Source organism: Pholcus phalangioides, unplaced genomic scaffold, assembly GCF_987345545.1.
Source record: "Pholcus phalangioides strain wild (caught in Gottingen) unplaced genomic scaffold, Ppha-v1.0 ptg000002l_1, whole genome shotgun sequence".
NCBI classification, from domain to species: Eukaryota; Metazoa; Arthropoda; class Arachnida; order Araneae; family Pholcidae; genus Pholcus; species Pholcus phalangioides.
Genome location: NW_028301595.1, coordinates 6,634,949 through 6,650,648, shown reverse-complemented (window position 1 = coordinate 6,650,648; position 15,700 = coordinate 6,634,949). Strand labels below are relative to the sequence as shown.

At 37.1% G+C, this 15,700-nt stretch overlaps 1 protein-coding gene across 2 annotated transcripts in view; it reads right to left on the bottom strand.

Annotated features, from left to right (window-relative positions):
* Nucleotides 1–15,700, bottom strand: part of LOC149089148 (uncharacterized) — a 127,726-nt gene that overhangs the window by 21,905 nt on the left and 90,121 nt on the right. The window contains exons 1-2 of one of the 2 annotated variants that reach the window (XM_089237563.1): nt 8,972–9,630; nt 488–589 (exon numbers count right to left, since the gene is read on the bottom strand). In XM_089237563.1, the coding sequence (XP_089093689.1) occupies nt 488–589; nt 8,972–9,221 (352 nt within the window). In that variant the 5' untranslated portion in view covers nt 9,222–9,630. Of the gene's footprint in view, nt 1–487; nt 590–8,971; nt 9,631–15,700 lie in introns of those variants that run through there. The other variant, XM_089237571.1, reaches the window with a different exon arrangement.

The window sequence follows — 15,700 nt, the reverse complement described above, 5'->3', positions numbered from 1 at the left end:
AGCAAGCGAAAGGACAAAAAAATTCATAAAAAATCGGAAAATGTGGGCGCCGGAAGCCAAAATTACAATAGGACAGAGGTAGAATAAACGCTAATAGGATGTTACTTCTTTCCCTCGGCATTTTGTTCTATAGGTACTGTTTTTCCATGCAATAGCCACAAAACCAAAGAAATTCTTGTTTTGATAGCATGTAATAAATACAGCACCAGAGGACCTCGAGATTGAAGCACAGAGTAAAAAAGGCAGTATAGAGAATATATCTATGCGTATTAAACGGCTAATCCCAGGACGGGGAGGAAGAACTAAACTAAAATTCACACATCGTTCAACAGAACGAATTACACAACTTCTTCGGATGGAACAGAAAGAGGAAAGTTTTAATCCAAAAGAACCTAATATTGGTTCCTACAAAATTTCAGGAGTTTCGCATAAAGCAGTCATACATAACGGGGAAAATTACAAGGGAAGGAGGAAAAAGCGCACTGACCTGCTATCCTGAATACTAAAGAGGCACATAGCACCAGTAACAGCGTTGGATGACGCATAATAATAACTCCTAGGAATGCCGATTCTTCCAGCCACCTCCGACCTAAAAGGAAGCGACGACACAAAAAAAAAAAAAAAAAAAAAAAGGCGAGTCAGACATTAAAATACAAATTTAAAACAACTATAACGCATTAAAAAAAATTTGAATGATAATACACAGAAATTAATAACTTTAAACGCTTTCCAAGAAAGCCATTCACGATTTTCATTTAAAACTAACTGCAACACAAACATAATGTACAATATAGGGTTTATACTGTACTTTAATGCGAATTAAATAAGGAACCCTCATTTTTTGAACTTAAAATCTGGAATAAAGTTTCATCAAAGATGTGTTTCAAGATATAAAAAAAGATAGCTTTTATTCATCATAGAAACCATTCAATTCTTCATCACTCTCATCGCAATCAGCTACATCAACTATGCAGTTCATTATCATCATCAGAGTCACTCGTATCTTAAATAGCAAGGCTAGTTAATTTGCTAACACATAAATAATGCTATACATGTATACGAAACCCCCCTATTTTTGAGACCCAATTTTCGGCAAAAGAGGGGGGGGGGATTCCTTATACAAGTTTAAAATACAGTGATTCTTTGATGTTCTTCGAATGATTAATCTGGAGATTGAAATACTACCATAACTGCAGGATATAAGTAACCACGATGGACCACGGTATAACGTCTATATTCAATTCCTCTGGCTCATAACGCTGAATTTTTGAGACGATTAGCACTATCAAGGAATGGAGCATATACTGCTTTCGGAATCATTTTATTCGGTCCCGAGGAATGACATTATATCGACGTCTGACTACATATAAACCTTTTCACGAAATTCAAGAGGGAACTTGAAAATTCTCATTCCTCGATAAAAAAAATATATAATTTGAAGAAAAACAAATCAGATCAAAATGTGAAAAAGGCGTTCGATTGAATAATACCATGCTCGATGTTATGGAGTGTGCAAGGAATAGCGCAGATAATATTGGGACTAAGAATTCGCATAATCCTACACTTATAGCTTTTGAAGCGACAAAACTCCTATTACGCTAAATCATGGTCTCCCAAACTTTTTGTTCCATCGTCCCCTTCTTCAGAAATTTTTTCCCTGTCATCGCCCCCCAACTTGAGTAAGCCCATAGGAACCTATGTTGAATAAGTAGGTTCTATCGCCCCCTTGGACCATTCCATCGCCCACCAGGGGGCGATATTGCCCACTTTGGGAAACACTGCGCTAAATGTAAGTTTAAGTAACAACCCTGGAATGTACAACCTTTTCGTCTAACGCGAGAGCCAGTCCTAATTTCAAACAAAACTCTCCCTAAGAATAAGGAGGTGGTACACCTCTTAAACCAAATCTTGAGGAACCGGAAAAGAAGAAAAAAATTTATAGGCATTAAGTCTACAATTTCTTAGGAGTCAGACATTTCTTTTTTCAAAGAAAAAGATTCAAAATAATTTTTTTTCTGCTCTTCTCGAAGTTAATGGCTGTTTCCCCATGTTGATAGATGACAAATTCTTAAGTTTTTGTGTTGGTCTCGGGCGTAAATTTCAATTTTTTATTGGCTGTGGCGACCCGGTGCGTGGGATTTGCCAAGCCCAGTAATTGAAAAAAAAAGAAGATAAGCAAGTTCTGCACGTACAGCAATCCACCATGGAGAATCTCTATGCACGGAGTATCAAAAGGTGCACGTTTTGATCGATTTTTCCATAATGTTAATCATTTTTCCCTATTGGTTTGTTTTAGGTAAAATCCTAAAATCCATCATCCATAACGCATGATGACCGAAAATATCGATCGCAAAGGAAGGGGAGAAAAGCAATGTCTACACAGAATTTATCACAAAGTAGAGATGTAAAATTTCCGAGAAATTCTCATCAAGGAAAATATTCGAGGATATCTCTGGAGGAATTTCTATTATAAATAACTTGAGAACATTCTCATAATATCTTGATGTCGTCCTGTTATTTATTTATAAGTGTATGTATATTGAAGAAAACAACAGTTCCGCATCTTCTTCGAATGAAGATGATTATATAAGAATAGCTTCCTTTATCAATCAGCTTTGGTTTATTCTTTTTGTTTTTAACTTATTTCTGAAAATTTATCTAATTTTAGAATATTTTTTTTAAGGTTTTAATCTTAAGGTTTCTAAAACCTTCATAACCAAACTTTTAAAACCTCTCATCATGACCAAGAGAATATTGAGAATATTCTCGAACTAAAAGTTGTCATTGGGGGTGATTACACCAAAAATTGTTTTGTTGTAAATGTTTCAGGTAATGAAAACTGATTTATATTTCGCAATATAAACAAAATTAGTCAAAAAATTTAAATTATTTAAAAGAAAAATGAATATTCTCGATTCCCCAATTTTTACATACAGCTTTTTTTCAATTTTTCATTTCAGCTCAATTTTTATTCTCACCTCACATCTCTACCACAAAGTAAATCGAATCCAAAAATACTCCCAATGGTAGTATGATATTCTTTTTTCAAAAAGTTGCCAGATGTTCGAGAAATTCGAGCACAAATCAAACGTCAAATCTAGTTCTCACATGTACACGGTAGTGAAGTTTTTTTCTTCTCACCCTTTAGCTCGTTGATGCGTGGAGTCAATTCAACCGAGGCGAAATGCAAGCTACTCATCCCTCATTCACCCCTCAAGGTAAAACTTCCACTCATTACTTTCTGTTCTGTTCTAGCCACATGGTATGCACTAGATTTGCGAAGAGAGCATCGGATCTGTACTTCCATATCCCCACCCCTTTTATTTACATACTGCTACATTTGAAAACTTCCCACACCTAAGAGAGTATATGACTGAGCGCCAACACGGAACCGAATAAATAACACATGGGACTTCGTAGATTTTCTCACCCATTTTCTTAATAACAATGATCTCTCCCATTACATATGGATGGATAGTTCTTGAAATTCTTAGATGAATTTGTTTTAGCAATAGAATAATTTTGAATTAAAAAATATCAACCCCAAACAAACGTACTACGTATTTCTTGGCAAAACATAAATGGGAATAAGTATAGATGAGGCGAGTGAGTACCTGTTCCAAAGAGAAAAAAATTGAAATCCACATACAACAGGAATTAAAAAGCTCATTTAAAGTTATCTTTTAATTGCACTTTATCGATTAAGAATTTATGTTTAATTGAAATGAAAATTAAAAACTTAAAGAGGACAAGAAAATATGAAGCATTTCGGATTCACTAATTTCCAAAATTACGAAAGAACGATAGCCAATTTTAAGTAACCAACCTGAAAGTTCAAGCAATTTCTAGACAGTTCTCAAACACGTGAGGTGCGAAATCCGGGCATGTTTCGGGCACTGTCTTTGAAAGGCATGTAAAAATGTTCAGATATGAAAGAATTTACCATACTTGAAAAAAAAAAAAAAGTATCGATGAACTTCGCATTGTGAAACTTGAGAAGTTTGAGGCGGAGGTAGGGATTGCTTTTTTTTTTTGTATGACGGGGTCTAAAGCAGTAAGGGTATAAGTGCAATGTTAAGTATATGTGTTTTATACCCCTTGTGCTCTAAACCCGATATAAAAACCATGCAGGAATTGAGGTGTATCCAAAAAGTCTGCAGAGTACACGAGATTATTTCGGCCACTTTGTACGTCATTCAGTCTGTTGAGGTCATTACAGAAATAAGAGAAAACGGCTGTAATATCAAAAAGGGATGAAAGCCACCACCCACGAGCCAGGAAAAATTTGTTGGAGTATTAAAAGTACGATTCGCTCCTCTTCCACAAGCTTCTCATCAAAAGAATTCGGGAAAATTATGTACAAACTCCACAAACACATAGCGAATAATACAAAGAGAGCGGGGGGAGGGGGCTCTAGATATTTCTCTTTTATAAACAACGATTTCAATCTGGTGATTATAAAAATAATGAGGGCTTGAGAAAAAAAAATCGGATGATTATTAACAGGCGGAACCCCTCTGGCTGTATCTTCCTATAGGAACACTCCAATTAAACGCGGAATATCCTGAAGTGGCGACACGCCCTGCCTCGAAGACAAATGGGGGAGAGGAGCAAACATAGGTTGCAAAGGACAGAGAAAGTCATTCGCTTGTCGAAGAGTACGGAAAACAATTTACAATTTGAACGTAATGGATAGATGTGTGCCTCATTCGGAAATACATAAGAAAATATATCATGAATTTAATATAAAAATTCAACATTTTTTTCCATATCAATAACATAATAACGATAATCTATCTATTCAGAAATATTGAGCAAGCACATGCGAACAAGATAATGTATTTCGCATTCTTTCCCCCCCCCCTCGAAAGTATTTCATGTATTTAGCCCAAATAAAAATTATATTCTTCCGAATATAAGTACTTCCACGCTAAAATAAACATACGATGACCAATCTGCAAAAATGTGAATGATACAGTCTCAACTTTTCTGATTAAAGACGTTCAATATAACCCTGGTTTGTCTCCCCCACCAACGTTAGTTTACTCAATATGCAGTGGACAAATCAACTCGAGTTTTCCAGCTTCATTTCTTTAGTTATGCCATAAATATTTGTTTCCACATGGAGTTCATGCCTATAAAATACATTTCAATTTTTTTCATGTTGCAGCATACCCAGAATTTGACACTGATGCACACGGTGTACTTAATGTCAAATTCAACTATACTATACCGGTTTTTGCCATGCAACACACCAAATACGACACTCACTGAATTACTGTTATTTTTTGGCTAAACAATTTTTGAAACCTCCACATCGCACTGGGTGAACAACGCTGGGTTGTGCCAATGTGGCTCATATTAATCTACCACATTACGAATAAGATTTCACATGCGAAAGCTGCCAAGTTAGTGGTAGGAGAATAAGCACAAAATTTCAGCTTATATTAATGTCCATCTCTACAGACATCGAGTCCATAAACTATCGAAATTCGGTCATTGCAACACCGATAAGAAATCAAAAAACCAACTGATCTTCATAGCCTCTTTGCATCCACCACCCCAAACAATTAATACGTTCGTCTGAACGTTTTCTAAAAAAAGAGTCGATAGTTAAACAACCTTTTAAAACGGAAGACTGCGGCACATGACAGGAAACAAAAGGCACAAAAAATATAAAAAAAAATAGCCGAAGGTCTTCATATTATAATGCCTCCCTTTCATCGGTTACAAGGGTGAGATATAAGATTTCGCATGCGAAAAAGCCGCCGAGTTAGTGGTAAGAGGGTAAGCACAAAAAGAGACGGAGGTATGAGAAGATAATAGCTTAACTAAGCGACAGACTCGCAGCCAAAAAGACGAAGCAAATCGCAGTTTTCAGCAATTTCTTAAGACTTTCTAAACTGAGACAAGACAAGCAACCCTCTTGAAACGAAAATGCCAGACATCTAAATCTAGCGATGGCCCCCGTCTCGACAAGAGACGGTAGTAACACATCCATCCATCTACCTCATTTTTTCCCCCTCCAGCAAAAAAACACACATTCATCGTGTCTGGATTGAAGTCGCTCTTTCAAGAAACAGCATAGCGAAAGCTAATGATAATTATCAAACATATAAAGTCAAGTACGGTATTGGACATTAAGATTTGAAATACGAACAATCAATTGCAGGAGAAAAGTCCTTGAATGAGATCGAACTTTTCTTCTTTTTTTTTTCAATTAAAGGAAAATGTTTATTGTCAAATAATGGCGTTGAGGCAACGATTGACGTATTTTTTTTAAGATGGCCGGCAGAATTGAAAGAGTTCTATCATTTTAGCCTGTAAAATTGCAAGTTATGCAAATCCTACATTGTAAGAATTCGTATCTCCCAATCTGTGTGTTCTAACTAAAAAAACCGTATGCCGGAGGTAAAAGGCACGTGGCCTATGTTCATTTTTGTCAGTATTGGAACAACGCTATCAATTTGCTGTACTTTGTTACACTACACATTTCATATACATATACGTTACACTGTCTCCTATTTCAGTAAATAAGTCACTTCATAAAACAAGCAAGTTGTATAGAAAGATACCCAAAAACCCCTTTAGATTGTTTAAAAAAGAAATTTTACAGGAGAGCAATCGGAAAGATAAGCCAAAAAAATCCTCCAAGGAATTGAAGAAACTTAAAGGTGTTTTGGTTGACGACTTAGATAAGTTCCTCTCCACGGGTGTTCATACCAAAAAAATATTCAAACAAATAGCACAATTCATCATCTTAAGAGTTACTAATACAACATGCAACTTTTGTACCCAACATCTCATTGATCGATATGGTGCAAAAGAAGATTGTATACCATTATCAAAGAGGAATGGGTCTCAAAGTTCAAACTTTTACATATATAGCTGCCTGTTTCTATTAACCAACACATTCACAACAGTACTTTTTTCCCACATCGTACTTTTCAGATTTCTCCATCGAGTAGTTCCATAACAAAATTTCCTTCTTATTTCGTCAAAAAAGGCGTCTGTCTCAAAAAATAGTGTGTAGGAATGTAGACAAGTAATAATTACTAATACAACATTCAACTTTTGTACCCCCACATTGCTGCAAAAGATTAGACCCATTCCTCTTAGAATTTTAACTTAGGGCCAGTTATTTTACAATATAATAAGGAAAAATATCGAATAGCATCGAAGTATATGATACGTATTATAAAAGTTAGGACCACGAAAATGAGTCATACTACACGCGGTATGAAATGAAATGAGTCATACTACGCGGGTGTAACGCTTTTCTTTCAAGCACACTTCAAAGAAATGCACTTTTTTTTTAACCCCATAAAGACAGAATTTTTTTTTTGCGATTTCACTTTGCGAAAATGCATGCAAATTTGTAGTGTTATCATATTTTTCGTTCGTTCTGACAGGAAACGTTATAATCAAGATCTACTGTACTAATTTACGATGGAGGAAAGGCAACAGTTTTCACACATATTGCACTTCGGAAGAGTATGAATCCTGCGGAGACACAATATAATTATAAATTATATTATTATATAATTATATTATATATAAAATTATATTATATATAAAATTATATTAATATAAATGTCACGCAAGTGTCTTCGTCAATTCCAATCCCCCTTCCCCTCAACTTGAAAAAATTTGCATTTCAATCACTACTCTACACGCTTTAAAAAAATATGAATTAATTGCATCGGCACTGGAAATAGATAAAAGGTGGATAACCCCATATTGTATACACAGTCGGTCCCGCTTATAACGTTCCCACTTACGTTTTCCCGCTTAGTACGACTTATTTCCGTGGGGTCCCAACTCTTAACAAATTCTCATTAAGATTTCTCGTTTAAAGCATTTTCTCGCTTACGAGGTTTTTTCATGGCGATTTTTTTAAAAACTCTATACGCGGGATTCACTGTAATCATCTTTTCCTCATCAGCTGCGTATTTTCTCTCAAATGTTCTTAATCATATTTTTGTATTCAACGTATTACTTTGTTCCCGCCTATTGTTAAAGACCAACGGCCTTGAAAATAAAATTGTTTCAAATTCTCAAAAAAATCTGATTGTTGTTTTCCAGGCAGAATATTCGTTTGAAATCAAACACTTGCCATCCCCACACAAACGTTGAGAGTGGATTATTTTAGCATCTAGGACAAAATAAAAAATTCAATGGCAGTTCAAATGACGAGCTAGTTTTGAAAGTCATACAATTGAAGTTTCATTCAGACTTAAATTATTATTAAACCTCTATGGTACCATATATATTTGAATATATATATATAAACCAATATACTTATTTTTTTTTTTCAGTTTTTTAGTGTTTTAGAAAAAGTACATCTTTTAGTGTCATTTCAGTACAGAATACGGCTACATAGTACAGTCAAACCTCGTTAATGAGTCACTCTTGGGAGAACAAAAATGACTTGATAAGTGGAGCGACTCGTTAAACGGAGTAAGCCATGGCTGTGCCAATTCCTGCTTGAGGATAATTGAGACTTCCAAAAAGTGATGCGGTAAGCGGAGTGACGTGTTAACCGGGTGACGCACTAACGAGGTTTGACTGTATATGAATAGAATACTTTTTTTCATCTAGAAAGAGTTAATATCTTGCCGGTAACATTTTCTGAGAGTTACTAAAATTTTACGCGCTCACAGGTTTTTATAAGTGCACCAAATTGAGACGAGCAAGATTTTGTGTTTATAGATAACATTGAAATCAAGGAAAACTATATTTTACCCTTAATTAACCATTTTTGCTAATTGAACAAATCCAATCTAATTAAACCGCTGTGTTAATGCATTGTTTAAATTAAAAAGATGCTAACACTACAAATTTGCACGAATTTCTGCAAGTGAAATTGCAGAAAAAAAAATATCAATGTCTTTATGGGGTTAAAAAAAAGTGATTTTTTCAGCGAACAGTAAACAGAGATTGTGAGATACTGAAAAAAAGAATGACTTACATGTCGTCCGACACCACCAAAGTAATCCTTCTGAGAATGTTGTTGAAGTCCTTACAATTCCGCGACTAACAGGCGTCGCACTTTCACAGTTGCCGTTGCTGGTGGCATCGAAAGGAAGATTATCACAATGACTATTTCCCGGCGAATACTCGCAGTTGGAACAGCAGCTCACGGAAGGACACAGACGGTTCTCGGCTGAACAACCCGTCCGTTCCGCCCCACTAACCACAATCTCAGCCACGGCAGACATTGCACAGCGCGCTATTATTTTAATATTCAACAAGGACGGAATAGCAGTCAGGGCAAGTAAGCCTCGGATTGCAACGGGCTTAAAAGGAGAAGAAAAAAAAAACACAAGCACACAGATGATTACAGTATCGAGAATTCCAGAATTACATCCATAAGAGCTCTGGGGAACAACACACCATCCTCGCTCCTCCAGACGGAATCGATGTCATCATTATCACGTGGATATTCTCTCTCCAACAATACTGTCCACACACCAAAAAAAAAAAAAGCACGAAAACACTGCAGAACAACAAACACACTGCCGAAATCTTTCAATGGTAAACAAATGCCTCCAACGGATGGATACCTTTTTCACGAACGAGGACGACGAGAGAAGCGCACCTTCGCTCCGCGCCCACAGATTCCACTATGACGACTGGTTGCCGAAAAACGCGAACGCCGGTCGCCGTCACACGCTGCTGCACGGGGAGGAGACGGAGGGGGGGGGGGAATTCTTTACACACACACGACACACGGCGGCAGGGTTATCGCCAAGGCGCTCGCCAAATCAGAAGCATGAAAATGTCGCCAAAGCGGCAGAACAGAAAAAAACCGAAACTTTATAATCTGGCGGAAAGAGACGACTTCCGCCGCCGCGCGTCTTGAAAGAAAAATCATAACTGGAGAAAGAAAAGAAAAAAATATATACAAGAAAAGGGGAAACGGTTATCTTACAAGTGTACATACGTTTTTTTTTTTTTTATCCCAAACAATGGCAGGAAGAAAAAGTTATAAGGACGGATTTTTCTTATATAAAAAACATACACACTTCGAAAGGGGTGAAGGAAATTAAAAAAAAAAAAAACACCAAGAAAACACACACACCAGGAAGGCACACGCCGGCCGTCCAGCGATTTTCCTTTGGAAGTTGGATCACTAAGGGCACATTTTCCGTTCTATATAATGTTTCACATTTGCATGATTTCTTTTTCATACAGAGAGCTTGAGAAAAAAATACAAATGGTCGTATTTAGAATAGATTGTGCTGTACTCAGTTTTATATATTTAGGATCTCTCTCACACCCCTATACATTCAGATGCCTACACATTCAACCCCCCTAAACGGTTTCCAAGGAGCAAAGAATAATGATCTACAGAAAGAATAAGAAATACATTCTCGATTACTTTCGTCAATAAAGGCTAGGCATTGATAGACGCGAAGGCTGCAGCCACATTAAGCAAAATTTATTTCGTATTTCATTTTAACGGGGACCTCTTAAATTTTTTAGATATCAACAGATACACTGATATTGAAGTCGGCAAAATAACTAAGTCTGACTTTGTAACCAAAACTCTCAAGTTACAGCGGAATTTGCCCATTTGCCACAGTGAAGATCTGCTACCCCTCGTAATTAACCATCAAAACCCGGAAAAAAGTATAAGGACACTGGAAAATTATGCACAAAATCATTTTAAAAACCAAGAAAACCTTTTTTTTCCCTCAATAATCTTTATCATTCTGGGTGTCACCGATCGAGATAAGTCATAAATAACGTGCTGTGGAATCTTCTTCCAAGCGTGTTTGATTGCTGCCCTGAGGTCATATGTTTATTTTCGTAATGCTTATTCTATACACTTCTCCTGCCAAAATGACTCACAAGTTCCCCACAGGATTCAGATCAGGACTTCTGGCTGACCGGTCAACGAGTCCATCGAATTGACTTCAAACCAAGACTTGGAAACGTGTAAGGAAATACTGTCCAGAAATTATAAGATACCTCTGGAAGTAGATTTTTTGCCAAAATGTCTTCATACACCTCTAAGATGATTTTGCAGCTTATGCAAAACCTCCACAAGCTATCACTGATCCACCTCCGAATTGGAGTGAAGAAAATATGGCTCTGTCATGACGTCGGCCATGGCAGTAATATTTAAAACCATCAGGTCCATCTAAATTGAACTTATCAGAGAAAACATCATTGATGAGGCTAACACATCAGCAGATTTTTAGCATTTTAGACCCCCTCCTAACGCATATTAGTATCAGAAACGTACGCGGCGGGGGGAGGGGGGGGACGTCGATCAGAAATACATTTTTCAAGCAAAAAATATTAAAAATAGAAAAAAATTAAAATATCGGAAGAAAATATTTTTATACTTTATAATCAATTTATGTTCATTTCAATGCCGTTTCAAGGAAAATAACTCAAAATTTCTATTTAAGAAATTCATTGCGCTCTAAGCCTTTTGTGCCCCCTACGTACTGCGCACGACTATGAGGATCGCCCTTCGAGAATATACATAGGGAGGCAGGGCGAAAATAGACAATTCCCCCTTTCGTTCGAAGAGCCTATATACGCTTACGTACGGGAGTCCAGCAAATCACTCAAGGATCACGCATATGACTTGGCCAACCCCCCCCCCCTTCCCCAGAGGTGAGACAGGACATGGGGGAGCATCTGTTGAGGTCTAAGAAGTATACTAGAAAAGGAGGTCTTTTGAGGATTTATCAAATACAAGGGCAACAACAAACAAATTGCCCAACGAGATGGCTGAAAAAATTTACCCATAAAAAATATGGATGTCAAATAAAACCAAATTACCCAATAGAAAAGCATATATTAACAAAAAATTTTTAATAACATGGGCTATAACACACTGCCCATAAAAAAAAAGATCATGGCTGTCTTAGGCCGGGATTACACTATAAAAGTTTTGTATAAGCTCTTTGATAAAACTCGAAAAATTCAACCAATAAGATCACCGGTTGCATTTGCTCGAATGTAACCAATGCGCTTATTTTGGTTGAATTTTTCCAGTTTTATAGTAGATCTTTTATCAACATTTTATAGTGTAATCACGGATTTCAGGTGCCCACAAACTAAGAAAAGGTTTTTTCGTTTTTCGCATTCCTTATAAAGATGACATTAAGAATATTTAATATTTTTATTAAAGGGTGATTGATGTGAGCATCAATCAAACCCCATCTTCCGTCATCAAAAGTCAGCAAATCCCGAACTCCCCCCCCCCCCCGCTTCTATCCATGCTGACGTAATACTTAAAATGGGGTCATTCCGCTTGGTAAAAAAGGCTTTTTGGCGAATTGCACCGGATTTTGTGTCTGTGATGTTTTATAAGGGGAGGTTTTGCACTTCATTTTTACATTATGAACATTCGGATTGTTTCATAACATCACGCACTTTTTGACTCGTACAAAGCAAATTGTATTTCTTCTTGAATTACCATTCGTGAAAAAAAAAAATTCTTTGTAACAGAAAGAAGCCGCCTTGTCCTTGTGCAAGCTCACGCTCCATAATTCTCAGGCCCATTTATGAAACTGTAATCAACAGCCTCAATCTTCTAATTCCTCTTCGTAATTCTTCTCGCAATTTCATGATCTGACATCGTTTTGGTTAGAGCAAGCTTTTCGCCCCTTCAATATTTATTTTGTTTGCGGCATCTTCACACTTTCAGGAAAAAAAATTGATTTCACAGTGCATGACTGATCAAAACAGTCTCGACTGTTAGGCCAACATGAGAAAATTGCGAATTTCTTTCCCCGACGTCAGAAAACGCGCTTGTGGTTATACAATTTTCTAGGTTTTGACATTTACTATAATTTCAACAATTTTTTTTCAGAAAAAGTGCAGCACTTATCAAAATTATTTTTAGAGGAAAATGTTTTTTTCTACTTGCAGCCGGCACTAAAATTTTCACGCATCTACAAGTTTTCAAGATATAGCGGTTTTTCGGTTGTCTTTGAGGTTTTTTCCAGCACCTTATTTATCTCCAATCAATGCCAATTAATAATAATAAGTCACGATTTGTTATGCAATCGTCTATAAGCCAATGCATCACCAATCTCGTGATTCTTTAAGACAGTGCCAACATTTATTTTCCCTCTTTATCGGCAATAAAAGCGCATAAAAAACAGTGCAAGATGATGCATGTAAACAAAATGACGCAATGCAGTTTCCCACGATTGAGACAAATTCAGCCACTATCTCTGCGGAAAAAACATGTTCGTGCAAGCCCACACAATTAAAAGACGACGAAAAAATCGGATAAACACCATCACAGGCAAAAGTCGCCAAAAAAAGTGGGCTGAGAAGAGGGAGGGTGGAAGACGTCTATGCTGATCTATATGCGTGTGCTGTTACACAATCAGAAGCCGGTCTAGTACAGACACACACAGGGGAAAAAAAAGGTTGAAGTGGGGTGGGCATAAGATTAAACGAGAGCAGCACCAAAGCAGTAGCACGCTCGGATAAGCGGTCAATCACAGCTGCTGCTGGCTGCCAGCTTCTATACAACAGTGGCCCTTTCCATGAGAAATAAAATGGTAACAAAATGGCACGGAAAGATCTCTCCAAATCTCAATTAGAAGTCCAGTATGAATTTTCAATTGATTCAGAAATTTGCGGTATCAAAAGCACACACACACACACAGTAATCTTTTTCATTGGTGTCACTACAAAAAATATTTTTTCAAATGTGTTAAATATTCTTTTTTGTTTGGGTTCCTTAACCCTGTGGTCCGGTGCGTATATAAATATACAGGATAAAAAAAAACAATTGTACCAATTTATTATTATTATTTTTTTTTTTTTGATAATTTAGAAAAAATAGATTTTAGTGTAATTTCAATACAAAATACGGTTATATAAGTGCAATACTTTCCATCTATAAAGAGTTGATTCTTAATCAAGTTTTCGAGAGAGGCCGAAATTTTACACGTTGAGATTTGTAAAATCGCAACGAAAAAAATTAAGGAGAATTGGAAATGAAATTCAACTGTTCAACTTTGCTAAGTAAAATTTAATCTGCAAAGCAAACTATATATTTTACCTTTAATTAACCATTTTGGTTTAAAAAATCAATCTAATTAATTAAATTGCTGTGTTGATATATAGTTTCAGTTAAAAACATGCTTACAGCACCAATTTACATCCGTTTTTGTAAAACAAAAGATTTTTTCCATGTGTTTTTATGTGGGTGAATCAGAAGGTTAGTTAAAATGTCACGGGAGAGATCACCGAGGGTTCCGTATAAACGAAACCGATAGAAACCGAAACCTTTGATCCAGGCGACTTAAGTTGGATGTTCCACTTGCTTACTATTTGAAGGTGGTTTTGGACGCGTCCAGCACGTTTTAGTGATATTCTGTATCGAGAATTGATGGCAACTTATTCAAGGAGCGCATTGGGAAAACCAAGTCAGGTATGAATGCTTTATTTTTATGCATGATAAAATTTATATATACTTTCGTTTTTATTTCTTATTCACATTTTACTGAAGGTGGAAAAAACTCTAGCGTATTAAATCATACGACAATGACAAATCTTAGGAGATCGAGTTATGACGCAAGATACAGCAGTACGTCTGGTAGCACCGACATAAGACTACCCTGACACTGTAGCAGCTCCCTCTCTCAACTTCCCTGAGCCCTGTTACCACCACTTACAAATATTGCACTGAACTTTTTTTTTTCCTTACAGAAATTCGCCCTACTTATCAGCTGGAAGGGGTTTCTGTGGAAAGGAGAGAGCGTCCACACGTACTTGGAAGAAGGCTCGCGACACAAGAAAGTAAAACAGCGTACTTCTGGAGGGGAGAGAACATAACAATAGGGTACGCGTGGCTGGCAACATCCAGCAAAACAGCAGCCGTCCGTCGGCAGTACCTCGTGGAGGGGAAAAGAGTCGAATCTCTCTCTCTCTGTCTCCTGGATCACCTCATCAAGCCGCAGATGCCGTCTGTGTATTATAACAAGAGAAGAAATGTGGGGGGGGGGGAGAATGGTAAGAATAAGAAAAATGTTCCGGCACAATCTGCTTCTCGGTACGATGAAAGAAAAGAAGCTGCTCGGGGGTAGCTAGGTAGCAGCTCCTCAGCCTTATTATGCCTTCCCTCTACCAAAGTATATCTAGGTACTGTACCACCAGGGAGATGGAACCCAAGAGCAGATTGATCAATAAGAAACGGGGGGGGGGAGACATCGTGGTTGGGGGGATAAGAAGCAGGAAGACATACAAACGGGAGGCTCCCTCCGACTGAATCCACGGGCGCACACACACAAGATGACAGAAGAGAGTTTCTTTAACAAAAGAAATAAGCAGAACACGATCGTACCTTCGCGAATATATCTCCTCTTCTCCCCTTGTGCTTTAGTACACCTTGACGCGTGCTGCTGTTCTCTTCTAAAATCGCCATGAAATCGTTTTTCAGTTTGGGAGGGAAGAAGCAATAGAGATTTCACACGTTGTACAGAATTATTAATGGTCTTTTTTCGAACAAAAAAAGAAAATATTCGCGTGCCGCAGGCAGCATACTACTCTACCCCCCCCCCCCAAGTAAAGATTGCGGAGAGGGGAATCCAGCGCATACGTCCAATGTATTTATTTTTAAGATTTTTAACGAATCGTGAATTTTTTCGACAAAATCAGAAATAATATCACATAAAAATATCACGTAGCTATGAGAAATTTAATTAAATTTCTC